The 12,726-nt window shown below is 44.2% G+C and overlaps 1 protein-coding gene across 5 annotated transcripts in view; it reads left to right on the top strand.

The window, feature by feature from the left end:
- herc1 (HECT and RLD domain containing E3 ubiquitin protein ligase family member 1) overlaps positions 1–12,726 on the top strand; it is an 86,834-nt gene that overhangs the window by 6,291 nt on the left and 67,817 nt on the right. For all 5 annotated transcript variants that reach the window (XM_054731964.2, XM_054731968.2, XM_054731965.2 and 2 more), the window contains exons 2-12: positions 884–1,860; positions 1,984–2,079; positions 7,719–7,913; positions 8,712–9,023; positions 9,177–9,273; positions 9,561–9,704; positions 9,803–9,930; positions 11,606–11,750; positions 11,972–12,143; positions 12,304–12,438; positions 12,512–12,677. In XM_054731964.2, coding sequence (XP_054587939.1) covers positions 910–1,860; positions 1,984–2,079; positions 7,719–7,913; positions 8,712–9,023; positions 9,177–9,273; positions 9,561–9,704; positions 9,803–9,930; positions 11,606–11,750; positions 11,972–12,143; positions 12,304–12,438; positions 12,512–12,677 — 2,541 coding nt within the window. In that variant the 5' untranslated portion in view covers positions 884–909. The remainder of the gene's footprint in view (positions 1–883; positions 1,861–1,983; positions 2,080–7,718; positions 7,914–8,711; positions 9,024–9,176; positions 9,274–9,560; positions 9,705–9,802; positions 9,931–11,605; positions 11,751–11,971; positions 12,144–12,303; positions 12,439–12,511; positions 12,678–12,726) is intronic.

The raw sequence follows: 12,726 nt of genomic DNA on the forward strand, positions 1-12,726 counted from the left end.
TGAGAACCAAGACCAGACCCGCTTCGTGGGAGGAGACCAAATTGAAGCTGAGATGGGAAGAAACTGCATGAATGAGGCCAAACATGGCTTTGGCGTGTTTCGTATGAGGAAATGACAATATAACATGATTAAAAGTTCCAAAAGTTAGATTTTTAATTATATGGAACCTTTACAAAAACTGTTCAATTCACTTCTCAACTCCGTCCCCAATCCTGCATTTTTTAGCTATAACACCCTCTTTGGTTCCAGAATGCTATAAAGTCTGACAACTGGAAGGAATTGGACTGACTCTGATAGAATGGGCGGGGCTGATTCTGGAATGGGTGGGGCTGACTCTGGTGCAGCTCCACCTTCTGGTGCAGCTCCGCCTTTGTGGTTCTGCAGCGAGCACCACTTGTTGTGAGGGCCTGATCTATCAGGAACTTTTTGTTTTGTTCTTAAAACAGCTGATGTTCTCCATTCCTTCTCATCTAATTCATCAACCGTACATGTTTACTAGATCCAACAGTCGTCTTGGTTTTTATTCGGTTAAACCCAATGATCACCTTAGTGAGATACAGATCCTACATTACCCAGTCAACCCATTAAATCCTCTTTATCTTATAAACACCAGTGTTACAGAATCTTAGATTAAAACTTTGGTTTTCCAGATTCACAGCTGATCAGATAAATGCGGTAACTCAGATAATACTAACTATATGTTTAGCTTTTTATACTCAAACACAAACTAAACCAGAGCTTTAACCCGTTTGTGTCGCCCTGCTTTCCACACAGAGACTCAGACCAAAGGGCAGCTTTTATGCATCCCAGATCTAACTAACTTTCTGTTCAGTATGTTTATGAAGACTCATTTGAAATGAGTCATTTCCTGTTTCCATTTCAGGACTGATGGCTCCAGAGTAACATGTCATGGCTTTAATGATTCCGCCGGTGAAGCTCAAATGGCTGGAGCACCTGAACAGCTCATGGATCACGGAGGACAGCGAGTCCATTGCCACGCGGGAGGGCGTGTCCGTGCTTTACTCCAAGCTACTGGCCAACAAAGAGGCGGTGCTGCTTCCCCAGCAGGTCCTGTGCCTGAAGGGCCCCCAGCTCCCAGACTTCGAGCGTGAGTCCCTCTCCAGCGATGAGCAGGAGCACTATCTGGATGCTCTGCTCAGCAGCCAGCTGGCCTTGGCCAAGATGGTCTGCTCTGATTCTCCGTTCGCTGCTGCCTTGCGGAAACGCGTTCTGGTGCTACAACGCATCTTCTACGCCCTCTCCAACAAGTACCACGACAAAGGGAAGGTCAAGCAGCAGCAGCACTCTCCGGAGAACAGCTCTGGCTCCGCGGACCTGCACTCTGTTAGCGAGCGGCCGCGCTCCAGCACTGATGCCCTCATTGAGATGGGTGTCCGGACCGGCCTCAGCCTTCTGTTTGCTTTGCTTCGCCAGAGCTGGTTGATGCCCCCTCCTCCCAGTTCCAGTGGAGGTCCCGGGGGCAACATAAACTTATGCAATGATGTGATTCACACAGCCATCGATGTGGTCAGCTCCCTGCCGCCCCTTTCTCTGGCCAACGAGAGCAAGATCCCCCCAATGGGTCTGGACTGCTTGGCCCAGGTCACAACCTTCCTGAAGGGGGTGACCATGCCAAACTCCGGGGTGGATATTTTTGGCCGCCGGCTAGCCTCAGAGCTGCTGCTGGGCTTGGCTTCACAGAGAGGGTCACTGCGCTACCTGTTGGAGTGGATCGAGATGGCCTTAGCTGCCTCTGCTGTGGTCAGTGCCATGGAGCAGAACCTAGTTCTGCAGAACCAAGAGGGCCTGGTCGGCTATGACTGCTTCATGAACATCCTTCTGCAGATGAGACGCTCTCTGGTGAGTTATCTGTCAGGGGAGGAGGTGATTCCTGCTGCTGATAAATCCATTCGTCCTGAGGAGTTTATTATTAATTTGTGTGGTACCAGCACTGATCTTTATGTGTGTGTCTGTGTGTATCAGGGCTCTTCAGCGGATCGGAGCCAGTGGCGAGAACCCACCCGGACTCCTGATGGTCTCTGCTCTTTGTATGAAGCAGCTCTGTGTCTGTTTGAGGAGGTACAACACTAAAGCTGCCTTTATCATTGTTCAGTTATCTTACCAGCTACCTGCTATAGTGAGAAGATGTCCCCAACTGAAAGGGACGTCAGGGAGAGTATAGCGGGCACAGCTCAATCTTGGTCACTCCTTTACTGACGTTCGACAGGACAAGATACAACATATGCTTCGCCGTAGCAGCCCAAGGTCTCGCTACCCCCTTTTAGCACAACAGTTGCGTCCTCGATTCATGTCTCAAATTAGCTTTAATAGCAAATATTGGTAGCGACTAGGGTTGTCACGGTAACCGGTATAGCGGTAAACCCCTGTAAAAAAGTTGACAATAAAAATAACCGTCCAGTTTTTAAAAAACTATATTATCTCGGTGGGTTTACCGTGGCCGCGGTTTCGGCGCGATGACCCTTACCAGCCACCGTCGCTTCAGCTGAAGTTCCCGCGGCGCGCACACGCACTTTTTAATTTGCAACGGCACCAAAACTTTGAAGCTGAAATAATGGCCGAAGGAGGAGACGGCAGCGCCCAGGACATCCATCAGCCCTCAAAGAAGACTAAATCGGAAGTATGGGCATATTTGGGATTTCTGAAAAATGCTGAGGGACAGTTAATAGAAGACGGCTATCCCGTTTGCAGAACGTGCAGGAAACAAGTGTCTGCAGAAGGCAGCAACACTTCAAATCTCATGGCACATCTGCGTGACGATCACCCACGTCTCCACAGCCAGTGCAAGGTAAGATAACATTAGCATTTTAGCTGAAATGCATGACGTGAGGACTTTTGGTTGAAGGAGAATGCAACGAGTCACTATATACTGCAGCCGCAGCGTCCTCTGCCAGCATTTAAACCGTGTCACGGACACCCTGTTGCTGGATGAAGCATCTTATTTGTTGATGATGAAGAGAAATATACAATTAGTTCCTTGTCATGGATTTGTTTACTTATTCAATGCCATTTATACTTGAACATTTGGATTTGATTACATAGTGTAGTAGTTATTTTAGTAATTTGTTTAAAGTGGATATTTATTTTAAATACATATTTTTTAAGGTTGACTTGTACAGTGCTCAAGTCAAGTGTGGACTGGAGTTTTAGATTTTCATTTTGATAATGAAGAAAACAAGTATATGAGAAAACAAGTGGTGTTTCTTTGATTTGTTTACATATTGTTTATGTTTTGAATGTTTGGATTTGTATAATTTAAACCTGCACTGACTACTGTAACAAGTTCCAGAAAAATAAGCTATTTGTTCCTTTACTTGTGAAAAGTTGCACTTTTGCTAAGGCTTTATGTTATTTTAGGTTTAATAAACACTGTTAAACCTTTTCAGAACTATTTCAGTTTGTGTAGAACAGGACTATCAATGCTTTCTGAACATATGCAACACCGTTTAAAAAATACCGCGATAATACCGAAAACCGTGATAATTTTGGTCACAATAACCGTGAGGTTAAATTTTCATACCGTGACAACCCTAGTAGCGACTAGTGATTAGGTTGTAAACCTGCAATGAAACAGACACACACACGGGCACACGTATTAACAAAAGAAATGACTAACTAACAATACAAGCAACTATCGTACTCACCGGCGCTGCATCTCAACCCTGACCATCAGACGACTAACAAAACCTAGGCTCTGCGCATGTGCACTAAAGTTTGGCAAGCCAATATGAGCAGTAAATATTTACATCATGTACAAACTTATAACACATTTCACCGTACGTAATTAACCTGAACTCAAACTAATGATAAATAATCACTCATAACAAATTACGGTTTAGCTTACAAAATGCTACGAAAGGCACTACCTCGTTAACACACATATATAATTATGATGCTTTCACAGGAAAACTCTACAATCATTATTAGACATGTGAATGATGTATATTATCTCCTCTGTGTGTGTGTTTATGTGTGTGCGTGCGTGCGTGCGTGCGTACGTGTGTGCTCTGTCTTCTCCATCCCCAGTGAGTCGTGGAGGATGGCTGCTTATACTGAGCCAGGATCCTCTGGAGGTTTCTTCCTGTTAAAAGGAAGTTTTCCTCTCCACTGTCGCTGTATGCTTGCTTATTATGAGGATCGCTGTAAAGCAAAGATGTAAAGATGCAATTTGCTGGGTTCCTTATATAGGAAACATTTTTTCTGATTGGCTTAATGAACTGACCCGAATTGGAATGTTTATTATGTGAAGTGCCTTGAGATGACTCTTGTCGTGGTTTGGCGCTTTATAAATAAAATTGAATTGAATTGAAATTAAAGCCATTTTTAAACTTTTTTTGGTTCAAAATCTGAAAATTTTGAGGCTTGGGGACGTGAATCCCGCCTGAAGCCGAATCGATTCACATCTCGATATGCTAACGATACGGTGAAACCCTCTGTCGATATGATTCAAAACGATTCATCCCTGCTGATGATAGTTAATTATTGGATTCGATACAATTCATGATTTATCTTGAACTGGTTTTTAAACATCACCACCTTTACTTTTTCCCTTCTCTCTTTCTCTGCGACGGATGTTTGATTTTCTTTTCTTTTTGATTCATCAATTTGTTCATCGTGAAAAGAAAATGCTCTTCGTCAGTGCTTTTGAAGACTCTGATATTTACATGTTATATATATATTTTTGATGCTACAATACTCTGTTGAGCTAGTTTGAAAACAGGACCATCAGTTTGAATTTCTACAAAATGCAAAAAAATTTCAAGAGGTTTAAAAGGTCACTCAGTCACTCAGAAGAATTAACCAACAGAATCAGAAAATCATCGGAGTTCGTCATATAATTAATTAGGAATTAATATGAAAAACCGTAAACGTCTGAAAATATTTAATAACCCACAAGGGGCTTTTATAAAAGCCGATGTAGCCTAATGTTTCCGTTCCTTTGAGAGGAGAGTAGGACTGGGACGATAATTAACAATCAATCGTACGATAGATGAAAATGCACTCGTTAATTTTTCCAGCCTCAATATTTCGGGGTTAAGAAATGTAAAGCTCTGTTATAATTAGTTATTATCATTATCAAAGTACAATTTTGGTTGTTGACAGTAGATAGGCCATTGTATTTATTGTTTTGGAGAGAAAGGGTCTATTTTATTGTTTTTGGTGCAATATTTTCTAACAGAGAGTGAAAGTCCTTTTGTATTTATTTTTTTATTTATAAGTTTTGGTTCTGGACATTCCAGTGTTAAAGGGACATTATGGAAGTTTGACAGCCAAAACATGTATAGAAATAATAAATGTCTTCTTCATACATTCTCCTGCAATGCCCTGGTCCTGTAGAATGAGTCCTGGCATTTTTACTGTGATTGCCTGTTTTTCTGTAAAATCACAGAAAAAGAGAGATGCTCGGGTCGAGCAGGCTGCTTCATGTGCGTTCACGCTCAGGCTTAGCCCGTAGCATTTGCTATCCGTAGCTTTAGCAGCAGAGAGAGAGGCAGTGCCACTTTGTCGCTGTTCCTAACGCCTAGTGACAAAGCTAGCTACATTTCTGAGGACCCTTAGCTACTTTCTGTAGAACTTTCTTCTAGATATTTCCTGCAAATTAGCAACAAAATAGCCATTTTCGCTCTGAACCGTTCTTTGAACGTTGTTTCAGCTGTCATCAAGGATATAAATGTTACAGATACAAAGGACATCACTGGTGCTGTAGCTCCCCTAGTAAGACGTCAGACTCTCGTGCAGAAGACCTGGGTTCGATTCTGGGTGTGAATATAGTTCATTTAGAATTTCTTTTTTTTACATTAATGGTATATTTTTTTACAGTAAGATGCCCAAATTTTTATTTGAGACTCGCCGAACGGCATTGAATTCACAGATAAAAAAGATGTGGGTTCAACTTTCATTTTGGAACAATTTGTCAAGCAAGGGAAGGGAATGATCTGAGCATGCAGGAGGACTGACCCATCATAAACCTTTGTCAGCTGTGCTGAAGAGAAAGGTACAGAACAAAATTATTTAATTAATTAGCTGCGCGTTCTCCTGTCCTCTGTCCTCCGGGCCCCACACACACACACACACACACACACACACGCACGCACGCACGGACGGACGGACGACTGTCTCAGCTGCCTCGTGCACGAGCCTACTATTGAAGCTGCCGTTACGCTTTTGTCCTGAGGGGGCAATCGCGAGCATATCAATTCAAAACTCCATAAAGTCCCTTTAAGTAAAGGTTTAATTGTTGCATTTTAAAGGGTTTACTTGCATTATTATTATATATTAGCATTACATAAGTGGTTATTTTGGTCTTGATAATGTCGAGAATAATATCGTTAATCATCAATAATTTGTTGGACAATATATCGTCCAGCTAAATTTGTTATCATCCCAGGCCTAGAGGAGAGTGGAAGTGAACTCTAGAGATGTGTGTTTATCTCAGCTGTTTGCTGGATTTCTCTGATTCACCACTATTTATGGACAAAATGTTATTCTGCCTGCTGTTTTTAGTTCTGCACAAATGTTACAATAATAAGGAATTTCTTTGGTATGTTCTTGCTGTGTTGCTTTTCTAACTGCATTGTTGGTTCTTTTTTAAAACACAGAAAAGGTTTATTTTTACCTTGCTGACAGTTTCGTTCGCGGCTGCAAATTTCCTCAGAGCTGACGCTGATGGTGGTGTCACTTCCTACTCCGTTTATCTGTGGGCAGCAGAGGACGTTGTCCTTATGTCCTATGGACCAGCAGGACATAAATGTGGAGTCGTTTACGAAATTCCATGCAAACTCTGCAATAAAACATACGTAGGAGAAACCGGACGCCAACTCACCACACGAACAATAGAACATAGAAAGGAGTGTGAGAAAGAAACAAGTCGAAAACACACAAGAGCAGCAAAAGAAGAAGCAGGAAGTATGATAAAGAAGTCAGCCGTAACAGATCACGGCACAAGAGAAAACCATGTAATGGACTGGGACGACACAAGGGTCATAAACACCGAACAACAGAAATACAAAAGATGGATAAAGGAAGCTATAGAGATAAGGAGACGTGGATGTGAGACCATGAACAGAGACGATGGGGTCTACACATTGGATCGTGCATGGGGCTGCATCATCGGAGAGGAGAGAGTGGGCAGCAGAGGGCGACAACGTCCTCTACTGCCCGCGGATAAACGGAGTAGGAAGTGACGCCACCATCAGCGTCAGCTCTGAGGAAGTTTGCTGCCGCGAACGAAACTGTCAGCAAGGCAAAAGAAACCCTTTCTGTGTTATAAAAATGAACCAACAATGCAGTTAGAATAAGGAATTATTGTAAATTACCTCGCTTAAAGCTTCCGGTGCACAGATCGATTAAAATGCTTCTGCGGCAGAGACCTTGTCACTGACTCCATGTGTGCAAACTGCAACAGTCTGCAGTTTGTGGCTTTCAGGAAGTTTCTTTTATTTTGGCAAGTTAAGAGAGGAAGCACTTTGGCTAGTATGTTCTAGAATGGTTTATCTAACGGCGGCTGCGCACCATAACAAACACTAAATGATGCGTTCAGCGCACCTTGAAAAAAAATGAGGACATAGCAGGTAAACTATGAAGTAATCCATTACTTTGTTCATTTTGTACACAGCTCGTCATCACCAGTGTGTGAATGGGTGAATGACTGTTGTAAAGGCTCTCGGGGGGGCTGACTAAGTAAAACCATGTCCTTCCAGGTGTGTCGAATGGCATCAGTCTACTCTCGTACCTGCGTCAGCCCCGACAGCATTCAGACCGGCGAGGCTCCGGTGGTTTCTGAGACCTGTGAGGTTTACGTGTGGGGCAGCAACAGCAGTCACCAGCTGGTGGAGGGAACTCAGGAGAAGATCCTGCAGCCGAAGCTGGCCGCCAGCTTCACTGATGCTCAGACGGTACGAGGAAGAGCTCCTTCCACTCATGTTCTTCACACTCAGCGTTTTGTTTTCCAGAGCCAGTATCGCACTGAGCTGTTAATGACTTATACAGGACAGCATTCTGTAGGGAGTTTCCTCAAACACCCCCCCCCCCCCCCCCCCCCCCCCCAAGAGTTTTCCTCACTGTCCTTTTACTGGAGTTTTGAAGATATTTAGGCAGGAAACATTCTGTCAGCATGCTCTCACAGCAGTCATTTAGAAAATAATGTGAGACAACTCTAAGAGGAGTTAGAGACCAAATTTCTGAATAAAATGTGATGTCATTAAGACACTTTGTATCTAAATTTGACAAAATTTTCATACAAACTACACTTCATTGCCCCTGCTCTGTTTCAGAGGTGTTCTACGTTCCAGTTTAGAACGATTCCAGTGGAAATTTAGCATATTGTTTTTTAAGTTTGTTTCTTCAACAGTTTCCCTTTAGACGTTGTCTGGTTTTCATCTCAGCTTTGGTTGGAACTCCAACACCTACATGATGTTCATCTGGACATTAAATGTTTATGGGAGTTGATCTGAAGCAGGAGCAAGTCCAGCAAAGACTTAAACCCAACCTGGGAGAACAGGAACTGGGAGGAACATCAGCCAAAGACATTCAATAGGTCTGATTATTGGGAGTGGCTGGGAAGGAAAATAAAAAGAGATGAAGACTGGATCAGGAGTTCTGGACTGACGACCATCATGGCCTGACAACTGTTCTGGGTACTTTAGGTGGTTTTTCTGACTTTCAAAGCTTTTAAACCTTTCTTGTTTCTGCAGATTGAGGCGGGTCAGTACTGCACCTTTGTTATCTCCTCTGATGGTTCAGTTCGGGCCTGCGGGAAGGGCAGCTACGGCCGGCTGGGCCTCGGAGACTCTAACAACCAGTCGACTCTCAAGAAGCTGACCTTTGAACCCCATCGAGCCATCAAGAAGGTGTCGTCGTCTAAGGGCTCTGACGGCCACACGCTGGCCTTCACCACAGAGGGCGAGGTGTTCAGCTGGGGTGACGGTGATTATGGGAAACTGGGTCACGGGAACAGCTCAACTCAGAAGTACCCCAAACTCATCCAGGGGCCACTGCAGGGGAAGGTAGATGTCACCTGGAAACACCTTTGATATTTAGAATCCAGGTGGAGAGGAACTCAGCTGATGCTGCTGGGTTATGTTTATAGTCCTGATCGTTTCCTCTGTGTGTGTGTGTGTGTGTGTGTGTGTGTGTGTGTGTGCATGCATGCATGTTAGGTGGTTGTGTGTGTGTCTGCTGGCTATAGACACAGTGCTGCAGTCAGCGAGGATGGAGAGCTGTACACCTGGGGTGAAGGAGACTTTGGACGGTTAGGTACGTTTACTCCAGCTTCAGTCACAATAACCTGTTTTACTCTCCAATATTATCCCGATGCAAAACTCCAAAACTAGAAACATCTGATTGGTGAATCAGCTCAGTATCTTACCTGCAGCAGCTGCAGCCATCTGACTGTTTTCTGCTGCAGGTACGATACTGACTAATCAGAAATTATCCCCAGAGTCTCTTACTGGACCTTAGACTTACTCCGGGTTTAGTGAGATTGCTGTATTTTATTCTGTGTGTGTGTGTGTGTGCGTGCGTGCGTGTGTGTGTGATCGTAGGACACGGCGACAGCAACAGCCGCAACATTCCAACTCTGGTCAAAGACATCAGTAATGTTGGAGAGGTTTCATGTGGAAGCTCCCACACCATCGCCCTGTCCAAGGACGGACGCACCGTGTGGTCCTTTGGAGGAGGAGACAACGGTTGGTCAACCCTCCGTGTGACCTGTCGGTTAACGTGGAAACCATTTCAAGATGTAATCTCCAAGTTTTCTGATTAAAGTACATGTTGTGTCCTCTAGGAAAACTTGGACATGGTGATACTAATCGGGTCTACAAGCCCAAAGTGGTGGAAGCCCTGCAGGGGATGTTCATCAGGAAGGTGTGTGCAGGAAGCCAGTCTTCTCTGGCTCTGACCTCCACCGGACAGGTAGGATCCACCGTCCACCTCAGCCGAAGCACTAACTCCTGTATTTCCTCACAGCTGTTTGGTAAAGCGTGTAAAATTCCAGATGTGTTCGATCACATGCAGCTAGTAACGTCGCCTGCATTTTCCACAACAAGGAAATCAACGGGCTCAATGTCACCTGAAGGTCGAGACAAAATCTATGGAATATGATTAGGGTTGTCACGGTATGAATATTTAACCTCACGGTTATTGTGACCAAAATTATCACGGTTTTCGGTATTATCGCGGTATTTTGTAAACGGTGTTGCATATGTTCAGAAAGCATTGATAGTCCTGTTCTACACAAACTGAAATAGTTTGGAAAAGGTTTAACAGTGTTTATTAAACCCAAAATAACACAAAGCCTTAGCAAAAGTGCAACTTTTCACAAGTAAAGGAACAAATAGCTTATTTTTCTGGAACATGTTACAGTAGTCAGTGCAGGTTTAAATGATACAAATCCAAACATTCAAAACATAAACAATATGTAAACAAATCAAAGAAACACCACTTGTTTTCTCATATACTTGTTTTCTTCATTATCAAAATGAAAATCTAAAACTCCAGTCCACACTTGACTTGAGCACTGTACAAGTCAACCTTAAAAAATATGTATTTAAATAAATAGCCACTTTAAACAAATTACTAAAATAACTACTACACTATGTAATCAAATCCAAATGTTCAAGTATAAATGGCATTGAATAAGTAAACAAATCAATGACAAGGAACTAATTGTATATTTCTCTTCATCATCAACAAATAAGATGCTTCATCCAGCAACAGGGTGTCCGTGACACGGTTTAAATGCTGGCAGAGGACGCTGCGGCTGCAGTATATAGTGACTCGTTGCATTCTCCTTCAACCAAAAGTCCTCACGTCATGCATTTAAGCTAAAATGCTAATGTTAACTTACCTTGCACTGGCTGTAGAGACGTGGGTGATGGTCACGCAGATGTGCCATGAGATTCGAAGTGTTGCTGCCTTCTGCAGACACTTGTTTCCTGCACGTTCTGCAAACGGGATAGCAGTCTTCTATTAACTGTCCCTCAGCATTTTTCAGAAATCCAAAATATGCCCATACTTCCGATTTAGTCTTCTCTGAGGGCTGATGGATGTCCTGGGCGCTGCCGTCTCCTCCTTCGGCCATTATTTCAGCTTCAAAGTTTTGGTGCCGTTGCAAATTAAAAAGTGCGTGTGCGCGCCGCGGGAACTTCAGCTGAAGCGACGGTGGCTGGTAAGGGTCATCGCGCCGAAACCGCAGCCACGGTAATCCCACCGAGATAATTTAGTTTTTTAAAAACTGGACGGTTATTTTTATTGTCAACTTTTTTACCGGGGTTTACCGCTATACCGGTTACCGTGACAACCCTAAATATGATAAACAACTTTAAGTGAAGTTTTTGTCGATTGCATTGTTTTTGTTGTCTTTGGAGCCAAAGCAAGTAGAATTATAATTGTGTTAAACTTCACACCCTGAGTTTGGACCTGGTCTCACGGGTCAGATCAACCTCTAGACGGGAAGGAACGGCCGTCAGACATCATCAATCATTTAGACTCCAGGAATGATCATACAGGATGATTGTTTAAATTTCCCAAACCGTGGAATTATGTGTGAAGTGAATGTCTCTGATGTTTGTCTCCCGCGTCGGCCCAGGTGTTTGCTTGGGGCTGCGGCGCCTGTCTGGGCTGTGGTTCTTCCGAAGCTACAGCACTCAGACCCAAACTGATCGAGGAGCTGGCTACGACCCGAGTGGTGGACATCTCCATCGGGGACAGCCACTGCCTGGCCCTGTCTCACGGTATTTCCAGGTTTTTGCTTTCGTAACCGTAGGCCATGTTAAGGTGGACTCGGGCTCAAGTGCTGACTCGGTTCGATCGTGTTTGTAGATGTGTTGTAAGAAGGATGATGTAATAACTCAACATTTGTTTTAGCTAATCATTAGCTTCAGCACCAGTTAACATGAAATCCACATAAATGTTTGACCTGAGTGTTTATTATTTGTTCTGCATGTTCCTCCAGACAATGAGGTTTATGCATGGGGGAACAACTCCATGGGTCAGTGTGGTCAGGGGAACTCCACCGGACCCATCACCAAGCCCAAAAAGGTGGTCGGCCTGGACGGAGTCGCCATCCAGCAGATCTCAGCTGGGACATCCCACAGCCTGGCCTGGACCGCCCTGCCCAGAGACAGGTGAGAGGTCATGTCATCAATGATCCTAAAGGGGATAAAGCTCTGCACTGATGATCACAAACCAAAGACCAGAACCTGGACCTGAGATCTTCATCGGATCATCCACTGTGACGGATGGATGATTTTATCTTACTGATCGGGATTTGTTGTGGCTCTGCAGGCAGGTGGTGGCCTGGCATCGGCCTTACTGTGTCGACCTGGAAGAAAGCACCTTTTCTCACCTGCGCTCTTTCCTGGAGCGCTATTGTGATGGCATCAACAGCGATGTTCCCCCTCTTCCCTTCCCGTCTTCCAGGTGTGCAGCTATCAGCACTGATGGGTCCAATCTTTTCATTCTCCTCAGTGTAAAAACGTTTCTGTGTGTGCAGGGAACACCACAACTTCCTGAAGCTGTGCCTTCGACTTTTGTCCAATCACCTGGCTCTGGCCCTGGCAGGGGGCGTGGCCACAAGTATTCTGGGTCGACAGGCCCGGCCGCTGAGGAATCTGCTCTTCAGGTTGATGGATGCATCTGTGCCAGATGAAATTCAGGAGGTACCAGAAGCAGAGTTGCTCTGATTTACTTTCTACTGGATCATAACCC

This window comes from Nothobranchius furzeri, chromosome 9 (genome assembly GCF_043380555.1).
Source record: "Nothobranchius furzeri strain GRZ-AD chromosome 9, NfurGRZ-RIMD1, whole genome shotgun sequence".
NCBI classification, from domain to species: domain Eukaryota; kingdom Metazoa; phylum Chordata; class Actinopteri; order Cyprinodontiformes; family Nothobranchiidae; genus Nothobranchius; species Nothobranchius furzeri.